Source organism: Oratosquilla oratoria, chromosome 34 (genome assembly GCF_046742065.1).
Source record: "Oratosquilla oratoria isolate Oo_2021 chromosome 34, ASM4674206v1, whole genome shotgun sequence".
In the NCBI taxonomy this organism is placed as follows: Eukaryota; Metazoa; Arthropoda; class Malacostraca; order Stomatopoda; family Squillidae; genus Oratosquilla; species Oratosquilla oratoria.
The window spans coordinates 41,882,436-41,900,308 of NC_134810.1; the positions used below are offsets into that span (position 1 = coordinate 41,882,436).

General features: G+C 40.8%; 1 protein-coding gene across 3 annotated transcripts in view; it reads right to left on the minus strand.

Moving 5' to 3' along the window:
- Nucleotides 1-7,152: 7,152 nt before the first annotated feature.
- The window catches only part of raptor (regulatory associated protein of MTOR complex 1), a 48,110-nt gene continuing 37,389 nt past the window's right edge, over nucleotides 7,153-17,873 (minus strand). For all 3 annotated transcript variants that reach the window (XM_076173493.1, XM_076173494.1, XM_076173496.1), the window contains 6 exons: nucleotides 15,727-15,888; nucleotides 15,078-15,316; nucleotides 12,316-12,483; nucleotides 11,682-11,847; nucleotides 10,144-10,260; nucleotides 7,153-8,113 (listed from right to left, as the gene is read on the minus strand). In XM_076173493.1, the coding sequence (XP_076029608.1) occupies nucleotides 7,921-8,113; nucleotides 10,144-10,260; nucleotides 11,682-11,847; nucleotides 12,316-12,483; nucleotides 15,078-15,316; nucleotides 15,727-15,888 (1,045 nt within the window). In that variant the 3' untranslated portion in view covers nucleotides 7,153-7,920. The remainder of the gene's footprint in view (nucleotides 8,114-10,143; nucleotides 10,261-11,681; nucleotides 11,848-12,315; nucleotides 12,484-15,077; nucleotides 15,317-15,726; nucleotides 15,889-17,873) is intronic.

Consider the following 17,873-nt stretch of genomic DNA (forward strand, 5'->3'; position numbering starts at 1 on the left):
GTTCTTTCTTTAAGAAATATGCTTTCTAGGACATGTACCCAATTCGCAAGGAATTATTACATCACAAGACAAAGTCAAAGCTGTGGTAGACTTTCCATGCCCCACATCTGTAGATCAAGTTTGCTCATTCCTGGGCCTATCACATTTTTATAGATTCATAAAGGACTATTCAAAAGTAGCAGAAACACTTCCTTCCTCATAAAGGATGTTAAATTTCTATGGACTACTGAACAAAAGAAAGCTTTCCTGGATCTGAAATATGCATTATCTACTGCCCCGATACTTGCCTTTCCAGACTTTAAGCTCCCTTTCATTCCATACTGTCAGGAATGTTGGGGCCGTGGGCCTGGCTGCAGGCAAACTCTGGAAAGCTTTGTTAGTTCATTTATAATTGGGCACCTGTGCATCAGATAAATAAGCTTGGTTCTGGCAGCGAGAGTGGGGGAAGGAGATGGTGGCTGTCCTTGGTGAAGGCTTGGTGCTGAAGGTGGCTTGAGATAGCTTCCTCAATTCCCGGGGCCGTCTGTCCTTGGTGAATTCCTGGCGACCCCTCATATTCACCAAGATCAAGTCATGACCTTCACATTAACTGTTCCTTGGGAGGTGCTCAGCACAGCTGGGAGCTGTAGGTGTTCCAGGACACTTGTTCTGTCCAACCTGCTGTGGCGGGTCGGCCTTCAAAGATCTGTTTTGTCTGACCCGATGTGGTTGGGTCATGACCTCATGGCAGCTGGTGACTGCCAGGTGTTTGATCGCTGGGGACCTTCCAAGGCATTGATGCTACTTATGTGTGGTCAGCAAGGCAACTGCCTTATACACCCCCACATAAGTTGAGGCTGGAGGTGAAGTTATGTACAGCCTCAACAAGAATCAAGGTAGTTGCCCTCATACCAAACATGATGGGGCCACAACTTAAAAACTGGGGTGGAGCTGGCCCATACATTGCATTGGCAGTAGCATGTAGTGGTCTTTACATATACACTAATGCATCCTCAAAAGGATTAGGTGCTGTACTCATGCAGCAACATGGTAAATTTCAAAGGCCTATTGCTTATGCTAGCTACCTACTGAACAAAGCAGAAAAGAATCATTTAGTAACTGAATTACAGGAATTAGCAGTTATCTATGTTCTTAGACTTTTTAAAGAAATCATTCTAGGATATAAGACCACAATCCATACAGACCATCAAGAACCTTTGCTTATATTCCAGGCAAAGCAAATGTTGTTGCTGATGCATTGAGTAGAAATGTAGCAACTATTCATAACATTCCTTAATGATCCAATCTTCTACGGAAGCATGTAATATATTTCCTCGAATCAGGTGACACCATAGTGAGACCTTACCTCCACATTTGGAGAATTATACTCTTCTCAATGACATCTTATATCATTGGTCAACACTTAGAACAAATGCATGCCAAACAAATTGGTAAATCAAATTGTAGTACCAGATGAACTCATTCCTGATGTGCTCCATTTCCTTCATGGTTCCATTGTAGCAGCTCACCCATGCAGACAAATGCTTTGCCCAAACCAAAATCCAGTATTTTTCAATCACTATGAGGAAAGATATTCATGCTTACATTGACAAATGTCATTGCTGTGCATCTCACAAAGGTCATATTAGCGGCCATGTTCCTATGTTAAGTTACCCACCCCCAAGTAATCAACCTTCTCAATTTGCCCCTTTCCCCAATGGTAACAAATACCTATATGTTTGCAGGGATCATTTCTCAAGATTTTATATTCTTGCCCCTCTGACAGACAAATCAGCCAAGAATGTGGCTCATGCACTTCTTGATGAAGTAATTTGTCCCTTCACAACCCCCAAAGTGTTACTGTTCAACAATGGAACAGAATTTAATAGTGAAATTCTATCTCACTTTTGTAAATATTTCAATATCACTAAAACAAATATTGTAGCTTACCACCTGAGTTCAAATGGACTTGTGAAATGTTATAATCATAAGATTCTCAATGGTCCAAGAGATCTTGTTTCAGACATGCATAGTTCTTGGGATGAACAAATGCCTATAGTTCAAACTTGCCTTAACCCATTCAACTCCGATGACAAGATTCCTTGTCATTTGGTCAAATAAAACAAAAAATCATAAAACACCAAAATGTTTGATCAAACACCAGAAAAATACGACGTCACTCCTCGCACGAAGTGAGGACTGACGTCATATTTTTCTGTTGTTTGATCAAACATTTTGGTGTTTTATGATTTTTTGTTTTATTTGACCAAATGACAAGACATCTTGTCATCGGAGTTGAATGGGTTAACAGTGCTATAAATAGGTCTATATCGGAATCCCCACATTTTGTAATTTTTGGATCGGACAAGAGACTCCCATATGATTTGCTTACTTCAGATGTAGGTCCAATTTATAATTTTGAAGATTATGTAAAAGTTAAGGTAGCTAATTTTCAAAATCTCTATAAGAGAATTCAAGATGCTCTTGCACTATCCAAGGAAGACATGGCTCGTCTTCACAATAAATCTGCAAGAGAAAGTAACATTGCTGTAGGAGACATTGTATATTCTCTAAATCACACTCCTACTTCCAAACTGTCACCTAAGTTTCTTGAACCATACAGAGTTATCTCAGTATCAAACAATAAGGTCAAAGTTAAAAACTTAGATGATGGTCTTGACACCCAGTTGCATCTAGATCACCTGAAGAAAACTCGTGGTCTTGACACAGAAAATAAAGGAACACATCAGTCTGTTCTTTCTGCTATGAAGAACCTTCCATTTCTTCTAAACAGGTAATCACCCACACCCTTTGTAACTCACACTTGCAATCTAAGGAATCAAACCACACTTACCTAAACATTCTTCTTTCTCTCTGGGCAACCATACTGTCTCTTTTTCAGTAATATGTAATGTTAAGAATGCATTAAACATGTTCTTTATACTTATACGTGTATTTTTACTTATGTAACTTGCACATTTGATATCACATATTGTAATTAAGTTGTCACAGATTTGGGTTTTGTTCCTGTCTTTATGTAACTTAGGAATTAGGTTTAAGATTGAAAAGTTCACTGAGGACAGCGACGGCAGTATCAATGAGCAATATTGTATTGCATTATATTGCATTGTACTCTAGTGTAGGAAAATAGATTAGCCATGCACTCAGAAATATGGGTCCCAGAGATAAGAAAATGTGTGAGGAAATAAGTCATATTAGGACTGATGACACATTAGGCTAATCACTCACTAGAAGGATAAACCACGATGAAAGACAAACACAGAAGACGCAGAACAAAAGTCAGAAAACCTAATCAGAAATAGAGTATCATAATTCATATTAAGATAAAGTCATCGGTAATGAAATATAATGTGCAAAGTCTGTTAGGAAGTAGAAAGAACATAAGAACATATAGAAATGGGTAACTCAATGAGTATATTTAATTGTAGGAGAGACAGAGAAAGAAGTTGGTCAGTTAGATATGATGCTGACCAAGGGCTTATGAACTAATTTACATTGGTGTTTTGGTGTAGTCACAGTTGTGTGAAAACATACATGTGGTTACTACAGTGTTTGAAAAAACTTATTATGTTGGAAATATGTACATACATATACCAACAGCTTTTTCCCCCTTACATAGCATGTAGCCAAAAACAAAGGCATGAAATCCACATACTCCACTCCCATTTACCCCATTCCTTCCCTTTTACCTTGGCTCCTCCTTCATTTAATCAGTGAGCCCCCCTCCCTGTCCCCTCATGCAGAAAAATATGGGGAGAAATCCCTTCAGGCTATGTCAAAATATCATTCACACATACTCCCTCATCTCCCACCCACTCCCTTTCATGCATCACAGCATCATCCATACACAACCATTCTCCACTCATTTGTATCCTGTCTTCTCCCTTCCTTCCTCAACAGACATTTTCCTCTTTCCCAATGCCCCTTTTACCCCATCCATCCATCTCATCCTTGGTTGCCCCCTCAAGTTCACTCCCTCCACCTCTGCCTTCCACACTTCTTTTACTAATCTTTCTTCACTCATCCTTTCCATGTGTCCAAACCATCCCAATACTCTTTCATGAACCCTATCTCCCAACTCCCTGTCCACCCCCACTCTCCTCCTCATTTCTCACTCTATCCAGCCTAGTAACCCCTACCATATTTCTCAGGCATATCATTTCAAACACATTTAAATTCTTCCTCTATGTTTCATGTTTCTGCCCAATACAGTGCTGTCAGCACAATCACACCTTTATACAATCTCCTCTTAGCATTCATTCCCAAATGTCTATTTCTCATTACACTTTTCAATCCCCCCAAGGCATTTACTTCCTTCTCTCAATCAACACTCTACCTCCACTTCCACTCCCTTTCCTGCCACATTCACACCCAAACATCTAAAGCTATCCACTTCCTCAAGTCTTTCTCCCTTAATACTCACTTTCAATTTGCTGCCACATTCTCCCCTTGTACATCTCATCACCTTACTTTTACCCACATTTACTTCAACTTCCTTCTTTAGCACACCTCCCCAAACTCTGTCACTAACTTCCTTAATCCCTCCTCTGATCCTGCTACAAACATAGTGTTGTCAGCAAACAACAATTGACTTATCTCACATTTTTCTCCATTTTCTTTAACCATCTCAAATTCCCAGCCCATTACCCTTATGTTTACCTCTCTCATCATCCCATCCATGTATAAATTGAACAGCCATGGTACATCCCTGGCAGTCCCAACTTTACCTCAAACCACTCTCTCCATTTCTAATTCTAATACAGGCTCTACTACTGTCATAAAACCTCTCGACTGCTCTTAACAGCTTTTCTCCTATCCTATATATCTGCAATACCTCCCACAGTGCCTTCCTGTCTACCCTATCATAAGCCTTTTCCAAATCCATAAAGGCCCAAAACACATACTTACCTTTTCCTAAAGCTTTCTCACATATCTGCCTTGCCACAAAATATCTGATCCATGCAACCCCTACCTGACCTAAATCCACACTGTTCCTCACCAATTACTCCCTTTGTTCCTCTCCTAATCTTCTCAATCAAAACTCTCCCATAAGTCTTCCCAACTACACTCAACAAACTGATCCTTCTGAAACTACTACACTCACACTTGTCCCCTTTTCCCTTGTAATGTGAAACTATACAGGTACTCCTCCAGTCCTCTATCTTCTTTAAGACTAACATCAAACAACCTCATCAGCCAGTCCACCATCACTGTACCTACATTTTTTTAGGCACTTTGCATGACACCCATCCAACCCAGGTGCCTTACCTGCTCTCATCACTTTAATAACTGCTTTCACCTCATCTTTCTTTATTTTTCCTCCATTTTCCTCATTCATTACTGTCATTTTCTTAGTGCTTCCCACTGCAACTACCTTTCCCTCCCTATTCTCTTTCACATTTAACAATTCCCTAAAATACTTTGCCAATCTTCTTACTGACATCTCTTCCATTATCATCTCTCCATCTCCACCTTTTACCTTTTCTTCTCTACTTGATTTGCATCCTCTTCCTCTCTTAATTTCCTTCCAGAACATCTTATTACTTTCAAAATTTTGTCATACTCTTACCCCATTTCTCATCTGCTCTCCTCTGCCTTCTTTATTCTATGCTTTACTTCTCTTTTCTTTCTTTGTACTTCTCATATAATTCTCTCGTCCTATTTTGTAACCAATTTGTGAATGCTTGCTTCTCTTCTACAACCTTCTTTACATCATCATCCCACCACTCACTACCCTTCCTTCTGTCTTCCTTGTTCCACACACCAACTTTGCACACCTTGTGACTCCCTCCTTGAACCATTCCCATTCCTCCACTCCTCTCTCAGCTTCTTCTTGTACTCTTCCTTTTCTTTGTCATTTAAGCAGTTTACTCTAAGCACCTCCTGTACTTTTCTTCTTTCTCCATCTATCCTCCACTCTCAACTTACCTTCCACCAAAAAAATGACCTGATTTTCCCCCACTCTCTCCCCTTACAACATGAACATCTGAAACTCTTCCTAATCTTCTCATGGGTACCATTGTGTAGTCCATTAAAGCCCTACCTACCACCCTTCCATCCACCATTTGCCATGCTAACCAACACAAAACTAGTATATGTAAAGCAGGAAAACCCACTGGTAGGCTGAGAAAAACTACAGTAAAGCTAGACTGAGCCATTTGCTGCATTGTGAGGAAGGATTGCTTTGCAACAACTGAAACAGTTTCCCATGAGACTATAGCAAAATGTGTCATGTTGTCTAAAGGAATAAGATTAGCATGCTCGCACACCTTCAGTCAAACCACTGATTAGTGCAAAGAACAGAAAAGACTGTCTAAGATTCACAGAGCACATTGTATGATCAAAGGGCAAATGGACCTTAGCCCACTTTAGTAACAAATCAGTTTAATTTGTCTGGCTCGGATGGCAAAATATTTGTTCTTCACAAGACAGGTGAAAAATTATCTAAAAAATTGCATCAAGAGCAGTATTAAGTTTTATGGCGGGAGCATCATGGTTTGGGGCATAATTTCAGCAGAGGGCACTGGGCCACTTATTTGCTTGCTAGGCAAAGTGAATGTGCAGGTGTACAAGGAATTACTGTGCTAACATGTAGTGCATTATCTGTGTGTTGCTGCTTCTTAACCTGCAATATTTATGCAGGATAACATTCCATGCCACACTCTAAAGCTTGAAGTCATTTTTATCTGACCAATAAATCAAGGTTCTAGACTGGCCTGCACTGAGCACAGACCCAAATCCTATTGAAAATGCCTGCAAGAGCAAAAGCCAAAAACCCTAAAAAAGTACAGGAACTTTGGGATATTTTTCGAGATGAATGGTGCCAGATACCTGTTGAAGAGTGTGTTAGTTCATTCCTGTGGCAAAAGATGTCAAGCTGTTATTGATAACAAAGGTCTTCACACTATATACTAATAATGTTACTTTCAAACATGTTTAGAAATGTTCATTTTGTCATTATCTCATTGCATGGATGGTATCTATTTTCTCAGTGTCTGGATCATTTTGGGCACATAATTTTTAAGATTGAATTGCAAATACACCGATAACTTTCAGTGTATGCTTTCCTATTCCTTCAAATTTTGTCTAGAGATAACTGATCCTTGTAGGTTGCCGTGTTCCAATTTTTGAAATCTGGTCTTAACTCTCAAGGACGATATCAATAACTTTAATACAAAATTACAAGTGTCCAGAACATTTTGGACGCTACTGTAGACAATTGTCAACCATTGCACACAATAACCTGGATTGTCCCATCACACAGGATGACTACTATTATGCTATTTACCAGTGTTGCTGGACTATCATAAAATTACACCTCTGAGTCAATCAAAAATTATTGTCTAACCCTCCTTCTCCATTTCAAACCTTTAACATTTTAGTAAACAGACATAAGCAACAATAGCTTAGAGCACCAACAATTATTACTACATTTGCACATTGTCCATGGCTTCCATGAAGGTAGTTGTAGCCTTCCTGGATCTGACTGAAAATTCGTGTTTCATGTATGGCATTAAACACTACCATGGTTTTACACCAAAATGCATGACTTCCAGCTCTAAAATAGTCCTCTATCAGAGGGTGGAGCTGAACTACAAGTGACACCATACTGGATGAATTTTCATAAAATATTGTACATTCACCTGGCTAGAAAAAATATCACATGATTTATTTGACAAATATACATCCGTAACTTTCTTTTAACATGAACTCTTAACATTCATTCATTCATCACTCATTTTCTCAATATCCAGTCAAATGAATGCACAAATGACAAAAATTCTAAGATGCCATCTTTACACTAGTTAGCCTCCCAACAATCCTTAAATACACCATTTTGTAAGCCTTTTGCACTTACCCAAAATGTCATATTCTGAGTATTTTTTTTTTCTACCTCAACTACTATATATCAATATCATATTATCTCCTGGCTAGTCCATATACTGAGATACTACTGTCGGTGGTGCCTGCAGCAAGAAGGATGCGACGTGGATGGAAGGCAAGGCAGGAAACGGGTGCAATGCGCTGACCCATAAATCCATCGTGGTATTTGATAGTATTCACCAATGAACCGCTGGCATGGTGAACTGCAATTTCCTGGTTAACTGAACCCCTGCCAAATATAAAAAAACATGCATTAGTCCATCTAAGATAAGAGGGAGGGTGGAGGGGTGTGGAGTATATTCAGGGATGGAATGGGTGGGAGTGATTTAATGCCTTTTCCTTTTTGGCTACCTCCCTTCTAAGGGGGAAAAAGCCTTGCTATATGTATGTTCTTTTCTACACGAGGGGACAGAGGGGGGTCACTGATTTAATGAAGCGGCTTTGCTGTGGGTGTGCTGTGCCTTGCAACACTGCTTCTGACCCAGGGCAGTGGACAAGATGCAGGGATGACCCGTCATCCAGGAGGTGCCAAGATAAGAGGGAGGGTAAAGGATGGAGGAGAGTGGAGTGTATTAGGGATGGAATGGGTGGGAATGGTTTTTATGCCTTTGTTTTTTGGCTACCTCCCTTGTAAGGGGGAAAAAGCCTTTGGTATATGTATGTATGTATGTATTAGTATGGAGGTGCCAAGATAAGAGGGAGGGAAGAGGATAGAGGGGATGGAAGAGGTGGGAGTGGTTTCTATGCCTTGTCTTTTGGCTACCTCCTGTGTAAGGGAAAAAAAAAGCCTTTGGTATATGTATGTATTAGTATGGAAGTTTTGTTTATGTACTTTATCAACAAGAAATGAAGAGGAAAGGAGGTGCTAAGATAAGAGAGAGGGTGGAGGGGTATGGAGTGTATTCAGGGATGGAATGGGTGGGAATGATTTTATGCCTTTTCCTTTTTGGCTACCTCCCTTGTAAGGGGGAAAAAGCCTTAGTATATGTATTTATGTATTATTGTAATGCAAAAGTTGAATGAATGTAAAATAGATTATCATATTATTAAATTAAAGTTCATATCAATTTGAGTGTCTATTATTTTCTGTGTGGAAGCATTTAAAAGAAAACAAATTGAGTTAAAGGGAACCTCTCAGAGATGCGGACAGTTCCAGAGTGATGTGCAGTTAGTTAGTCATGAGCAAACTCTGAGAGTGAGTGGACAAGTGGATAAGCGGATAGTGGTGTACTTTCTGTGATCAAATAAAACTGTGATCTGGAACCTCATCTTTTGTTTTCCAATGTTGCCAGGCAACAGGTGGTCTGGACATAAGAAAAGAATGAACAAGTTAAGACTAGCAGAGACCGTGTGTAAAGAAGAAACAGGTGGAGTGAGCTTGAGAGGAAGACTGGAAAAGAGATGGTTACATGGATGGGGTGAAAAGAGACACAGAGCAGGGGAAATAGTGCACAAAATTGTTAATAATACAAATTTACAGGAGGAAATACAAATCTTTGAGTTAGGTAAGTATTTTAGGCAAGTGGTTGTGAATGGCAGTGGACAAGATGCAGGGATGACCCATCATCCAGGAGGTGCCAAGATCAGAGGGAGGGAAGAGGATAGAGGGGAGTGGAGTATGTTGGGGATGGAATGGGTGGGAGTGGTTTATGCCTTTGTTTTTTGGCTACCTCCCTTGTAAGGGGGGAAAAAGCCTTTGGTATATGTATGTATGGTTGTGAATGGATGATAAACTGACAAGGCCTGAAGGGATTTCTCTTTGCCTTCTCTCGCTGCTCATGAGTGGACAAGGAGGGTCATCATGTAAATGAAGAAATAGGGGTAAACCAACTTTAGCTGTTAGGCCCCACTGTGGAGGTGCTGTGTCTTGCTGCATTGCTTCTAATGCAGGTTGTGTGGGGATTGGGGCAGGAATGTCCCTTCATCTACAAGAAGCTAAGATAAATGGGAAGCAAATGGGTGTGGGATGGGTTGAGAGTGAGGGGGAGGGGGAGGGGGAGGTGCCTTGGCTGGTTACCTCCTTTAGGCCTCAGTCATACAAAAGATACAGAACACTTCCTTCTGCTATGCCCCACACTAATATTCCCCTGACAGCAACACAATATCTCTTCTCTAAGTGACTTATGTTCCCATCCAGAGGTTGTTGCTGGTTCTCAGGAGATCATAGGTCTTCTACGAGAGAGACCAGGGGCAATGGACTGATAGGATAAGCTTTTCACCACCATTCCCACAAAAAACATATCATATTTTCCTACTTACACTGCAAAGAGGTGTGCATTAGCATGCGTTGCCATGGCAGTCGAGTCAGGTCCTGATTGGCAAACTTGCACCGAGCTGCTCTGTCGCATGTCCCATAACCGTACTTCTCCATCCACACTGTAAAAATGCAAATACACTAAGATTAAAATTTGAAATAAAATAAGAATAAAATCATTGATACCTTTCTATTAGCTTCACTAATGTAGCATTTTCCAAGTGAAGGTGAGGCAGAGAATGGATGTTGAAATAATACTGTCTCATAGGGTATACCAGAATGTTGATGTGATTTGGGCATACGGAAAGAACGACTGAGGAATGATTAGCTAAGAGAGGACGGAAAGAAAAATTGAAATGAGATTGAAATGAGATTGATGGCTAATGAAAGAAGTGGCATTTTAGGAATAGCACAGGAGAGACTCACGTAAAACAACTGAAATAAGGGATAATGATGGATAACACTTTGGCATGCTGATGACGGTATTATCATTAACCAAAGCATTCCTGTAGGTACACCAATGATAACATTTACCTCATACTAATAAAAAAAATTGCCAAAAATCTATTTATTACCTGATCATAACGGGACTTGTTTTACAATAGCACCAATGTCTTCCCGCTATTTCTAACACTCCCCCCTGCTAAAAATAATGTCGGCAATGAATAATTATAAACATTACTCAAAAACCCAAATTTTTTTCAAGTAATGTTGTATTTCTCCTACAGTATTGGTAATCTTAGTCATTCTATTTGACCTGATATACATATATCTTTATAGAGAATTTTATCGTAAAATTTTGATACTAAACTGAACAATATAACTTGAAAAATATAGTCAGAAATCAGAAAATAGAATAAAAAAAAAATTAACATCATCATGAGAAATTCAGCAAAAATTAATTCATCATCTAATCATAATGGGATTTCTTTTAAAATATGCATCCATGACCTCCCATTATTTCTAATACTCCCAACACTCACTGAAAATAATGTCGGGAATGAATAATAATTATAAACATTACTCAAAAACCCATTTTTTTTAAGTAATGTTTTATTTCTCTTATATTATTGGTAATGTTGTTATTCTATTTGACCTGATATGCATATACTTTTATAGAGAATCTTACTGTGAACAGTGTGATACCAAACTGAATTATATAACTTGAAAAATAAGGTCAGAAATTGGAAAAGAGTTTAAACATTTTCGTGTGACAGCCCGCTACCAGGCAAGGTCTGGCTGACCTTGGGATGTATGGGAATGCGGTTGCCAGGTATGCCAAAGTGTCGAAAAAAAGCCAAGCATTTCTCTATGAGTGCAGATTTGTCTCTAAACAAAGAAGAATACTGGATGACTAATCCATAAAGATGCCACTAACATTCCTTAACAATTGAATCCATATAGCTATACAGCCAATGCCCCAATATGGGGTATTATGCATACATCTATCAATGAATTGCCAAGGCAAACTAAATTCACATTTGCTAAGGCTACCCTACATAACCCTTAAAAGAAGTTATGTAAACAACTCTTTAAAACTTACGATCCAGTAATAATTTTTGTAGAAGATTGTGATGCATTGAGAAGGTGAGCACTGATGACACAGGATGTGTGCTCCCTCCATTGCCGTACTACAGTCTTAGTGCCCGATGCTCGGCGATCCAGCAACCGTACATAACCATCTGAACACCCAACCACAATCCATGGTCCTACAATGGTTGAATTATATACATTATACCAATGACAAATTCAATTACCAAAAAAGTACTGCTCAGTAAAATCTTAACGAAAATACACACAAGTGGTGGCATTCTTTTCCCCTCCTACTACAGAGGAATCAGAAAAGGGAGAGGTAGAGTCAAAATGGTAATGAATAAGTTCAAGAGGGCCATATAAAGAAGGAACACCAATAATTGAAAAGTATCTCATCATACTTTTATGTGTGAAGATTTTACTCTAACTTACATGTGCTCTGGTCTGTAGAGCCACTTTTGAATTAATGACTGCATATCACTAAGCAGTCAAACCCCAGTATGGGGTTACATATCTTAAAGAGAAGTTAAAAGACCAAAAAATAAAATACAAAAACACAAAGCTCTCAGAGGATCACCCCAGACAGAAAAAAACTCCACTCCTCAAAGATTTGATAACTATAAAAATATATAATGAGCAAATACCTGCTTGATGGGAATGCAGCGCAGTTACAAAGCTGGTTATGTCTCCTCCTGTTAGTAATTCAGCAGTTTTTCGTTCTTCTCTCAGGTCCCATAGCCTGACAACACGGGAATCCCCACCTACAACCAGCATAGATGTGTCTTGTTCCCAGCTCATCAGCATTCCAGCATCTGTAATCAAAATGTCGATTCCAAGCAGTTTTACAACTTGCCTTGTGGCACATGAGGAGAGGTGACAAGTAATGACTGTTCCTCTCCTACATACCAAGGGCTTCCTCCCCCTTATATAGGGGGTAGCCAAGCCAATGCATGCACCCACTCCCACCTATTCCATTTCCATCTGCCATCCACTGTCCCCCTCTCATCTTAGCTCCTCATGGATGAAGGGTCATCCCTGTCTCCTGCCCGGGTCAGAAACAATGCAGCAAGGCATAGCCAATCCACAGCAAGGCCACTTCATTTATATGGTGACCCTCCCTCCTCATTTCCTCATGTGGAAAATAGAGAAGACAGGGAGAAATCCCTTCAGTCTGTGTCAAAATATTCTCCATACACAACCATTCTCCACTCACCTCTATCCCCTGCCTTCTCCCTTCCTTGCTCAACTGACACTCCCCTCTTGCTCAAAACCCCTTTCACCCCATCCATCCATCTCATCCTCAGTCATTCCCTCCAGTTTACTCCATCCACCTCTGCTTTCCACACATTTTTTGCTGATCTTTCTTCACTCGTTCTTTCCATGTGCCCAAACCATCCTAATGATCTTTTTTTTTTTATCAGCCCTATCTATCAGCTCGCTGAGTGGGTTAGGGCATCGTTACTTGTGGCAAAGGTCGAGGTGAGGGCGGTTCAAATCCTGCTACCGGTGAAGTTAAACCAAGGGCATGGTTCATTAAATTCCATGCTACAAAGCCCTCTGTGAGGGGCACAGTCCTAGCCTCCCGATAGGAGGGAGTGTGCGACGTTAAACCATATCATCATCTGTCAGCTCCCTTTCTACCCAACTCTTCTCCTCCTCACCTCCTCATTTATCACTCTATCAAACCTTGTAACCCTTATCATACTTCTCAGACACTTCATCTCAAGCACATTTAAACTTTTTTCTACCTCTCTGAAATTCTAGGTCTCCACTCCATACAGTATTGTAAGCACAATCACCCCTTTATATAATCTTCTCTCTGCATCCTTTCCCAGATACAGTGAGTCCTCCTTATACGGTAATTCTTTATCCGGTAAATTCACAGTTATGGTATTTGGTAAATACTACCCTCGATTTTATTTACGGTAAGAAAAATTCACAGATAAGGTATCTACTCGTGTTTTGTACTTTAGCTCCACCACGCCGTGTGGCCACCACAACAGTCTCTTTCCGTGTTCGGTATACGGTAATTTCAATTTGCGGTGAGGTTTTCTGGGACGCATATGCACCGTATAATGAGGACTTACTGCACCTATTTCTCATGACACTTTTCAATCTCCAAAGACTTCTCTCACTCTATAGTTTACTTCCACCCCCATTTCCTCCCACATGCAACCCTAAATATTTAAAGTTATCAATTTCCTAGCCTCTCTCCTCTAAAACTTACTTCCAGCTTACTGCCACCCTCTCCCCTTATACATTTTATCACTCTTTTTACCTATATTTGCTTTTAGCTTCCTCCTATCATCTACTTTCCAAAATTGTCACTAACTGCCTTAAGACCTTCATCTGACCCACAGCGTCATCTGCAAACAACAACTGGTTCACCTCCTACTTCCTTCCACTTTCTCAAACCATCTCCAATTCCTGGCCCATCACCCTCACATTTATCTCCCATACAAACCTATCATGGTACACATTGAACAGCCATGGCAACATTACACAACCCTCATGCAACCCCACCTTCACATCAAACCAGTCATTTTCACCATTCCCAACCCTGACACAGGATCTACTATTCTCTTAAAAAAATTTGACAGCCCTTAACAATTTTCCCTTTCATACCATATATCTGCAATAGTTCTCATAGTGCCTTCTTGTTTACTGTGTCATCAGAAGGGGAGACAGGTAAAGAGAGAGATTGGAGGAGGGGAAGGGATGGAGGAGGGGGAAGGGAAGGAGAGGGAGAGGGAGAGAGAGAGAGAGAAGAGAGAGAAGAGAGAGAGAAAGAGAGAGAGAGAGAGAGAGAGAGAGAGAGAGAGAGAGAGAGAGAGAGAGAGAGAGAGAGAGAGAGAGAGAGAGAGAGAGAGATAGAGAGAGAGAGAGAGAGAGAGAGAGAGAGAGAGAGAGAGAGAGAGAGAGAGAGAGAGAGAGAGAGAGAGAGAGAGAGAGAGAGAGGGAAGAGGAGGGAGAGTGAGGGGAGGGAGAGGGAAGAGGAGGGAGAGGGAAGAGGAGGGAGAGGGAAGAGGAGGGAGAGGGAGGGACAGGAGAGTGTGGGGGGAGGGAAAGAGAGAGAGATGAACAAACAATGAGCAAACAAGCAAATACAATGAGCAAACCTGGCACATTCTCATAAACTCCTGGACAGTGTAACAACTTATTACTTTGTCAGACTGGCCCTATACACTACTTAAAAAAATAAAATAAACAAATAAACGATGTGAAAGATTTTGGGTTGAATGAATTATGAACTTCAACCTGTTGTAAATTGGAGATAAACCCAGCAAAACATGTCAGACTTTTGTTTTAACAAACATCAAACAGCAATTTTGTTCAACTTTATGGTAGCCCTCCCAACCTCCCCAAGTGACGAAGATTAAAAATTAAATCAATCAATCTGTCATACCTCTGGATGAAGGATTATTATCTGGTGACGCTTGGAAAGCTGTGACGAGGGAAACGTCATTTTGCGGCTGCTGAGCGAAGGTGTCCCTCCAAACCCGTACTGTGCCATCATCGCAGGCAGTGGCGGTAAAACACGATGATGTTCCTGGATTTAAAACTGCTAGAGCACTGATACAAGAGCCTGATCCATTGCAATTATGCCAATGGCTCAAATTCTGATTTCGTTCGACGTCCCACACCCTATAAGTAAAAGAGTGGACTTAAAGTTGTTAATGAAATTACAAGAACAATGTTGAGGCCTATTCTGTGTTGGTGCTGTTTTAATGTTGGATGGTGTCCTGAGGGTAGGTATGCTTGTGGTTTTTATCTTGTGTGGGAGAGTTTTGTCTGTGCAGTTGTTATTCCTCTACTGTCTTCCCTATACACATTCATATCCAGAACTCTTCCAATCCTCCTTTAGGGCACAAAAGAAAATGAAAATTCCTCTTTGAAATGTATGTTGCAAATAAACAAGAAATAATAACCGAAACAGAAAAACCTGGAATACTACAATACTCATGTGATATTTCCTCTTTGAAATGTCAAAAATGTTGCAAATAAACAAGAAATAATAACTGAAACAGAAAAATCTGGAATACTACAATACTCACGTGACATTTCCCTTGTCTGCAACTGCTAAAAGAGGATTGATCGGATGAAACAGGAGTAGGGCTGGAGGACCTGGATTACGATGGTAAAAGACCTGGTCATCCAACTTATTTGTACCAACACTTCGACGTTCTTCAGATTCCGCTAACAATCTTGAAGATGACCTACGAAAAACATGACAAGATATTCAAGGTACTGTTGGCAGAACTTATAACTACAACAGCAGCCTCTCCTTCCCAAGCCGGGATCAGACAAGTAATGCCCTTCTTGCCTTGAAAGGTGGCCTAAACAAGGTAAAGGTCTAAATGAGGTAATTGATGCCCATGGTGGTTGGACTCGCTTTTGAGGTTATTAATTTGTAAAGCAGAATTACAATCCAACTTATTCAACGTGTGAAGTTGCACATTAAATATTACCCCTACATTAACTATAATTTAAAATTAAGCTGTATTGTTCCATGTATAATACATTAAATGGATCCAATTGAATTGCTTGTGTCCAAAATAAAGATCTGTAAGTGACTGTCTATCTACATGTCAAGGGCTTTTTCCCCCTTATAAGGGAGGTAGCCAAATCAAAAGGCACATACCCACTCCCACCCATTCCACCACCCTTTCCTCCCTCTCATCTTAGCTCCTCATGGATGATGGGTCATTCCTGTCTCCCACCCACTACCATGGGTCAGAAGCAATGCAGCAAGACACAGTGCATCCACAGCAAGGCTGCTTCACTAAACTGGTGACCCCATCCCCTTCTGCCCCCTTGTGCGGGAAATCGAGAAGATGGGGAGCAATCCCTTTGGGCTATGTCAAAATATCATTCACACATTGCCCCTTCCTACTTCCCCCCTCCATTACTTGCATCAAAGTATCATCTATATGCACCCTTCCTCCACTCACCCCTACCTTCTGTCTTCTCCCTTTTTTGCTCAACAGACATTCCCCTCTTGCTCAAAGCCCCTTTCACCCCATCCATCCATCTCATCCTCAGTCATCCCCTCAAGTTCACTCCATCCACCTCTGCTTTCCACATCTCTTTTGCTAATCTTTCTTCACTCATTCTTTCCATGTGTCCACTTCCTCCAGCCTCTATCCTTCAAGGGGAGGCACTGCCAGTTACTTCTTACATACATATACCAAAGGCTTTTTCCCCCTACACAGGGGGGGTAGCCAAAAAGAAAAAGACATAGAAACCACTCCCACACATTCCATTTCCTATATATTCCACTCCCCTCCACCCTCCTCCCTCCCTCTTATCTTGGCACCTCCTGGATGACGGGTCATCCCTGCATCCTGTCCACTGCCCTGGGTCAGAAGTAGTGTCACAAGACACAGCACATCCACAGTAAGGCTGCTTCATAAATTCGGCGACCCCCCTCTCCTTCCCCTCATGCAGAAAAGGAGAGGACGGGGAGAAATCCCTTCGGGCTGCGTCAAATTTTTCTCATACATACTTCCTCACCCCCCATCCCCCACCCACTCCCCCTCATGCATCACAGCATCATCTATACACAACCCCTCTCCATTCACCCCTATCTTCTGTCCTTCCTCCACAGACATTCCTCTCTTTTGTAATGCCCCTTTCACCCCATCCATCCATCTCATCCTTGGATGCCCCCTCATATTCACTCCTTCTACCCCTCTGCCTTCCACACTTCTTTTACTGATCTTTCTTCACTCATTCTTTCCATGTGTCCAAACCATCCTAATACTCTTTCATCAACCCTATCTCCCAGTTCCCTTTCCACCCCAGTTCTCCTCCTCACCTCCTCATTTCTCACTCTATCCAGCCTAGTAACCCCTATCATACTTTTCAGACATTTCATCTCAAACACATTCAGACTCCTTCTCTCTTCCTCTCTCATGTTCCATGTTTCTGCCCCGTACAATGCTGTTGGCACAATCACTCCTTCATATAACCTCCTCTCAGCATCCATTCCCAGATGTCTGTTTCTCATTACACTTTTCAATCCACCAAGGCATTTACTCGCTTATTGGGTGACATTATACCTTTTTTCCTATCTTCATGATCTCTAGTGTGTTTCCTTTGTACCTTTAGTATAAAATCCCAATGTTTCATTGGAATATAATAATTATTTTTGGAGATAAGAAATACTCATATGAGCATAGATTATTGATATATACATTGA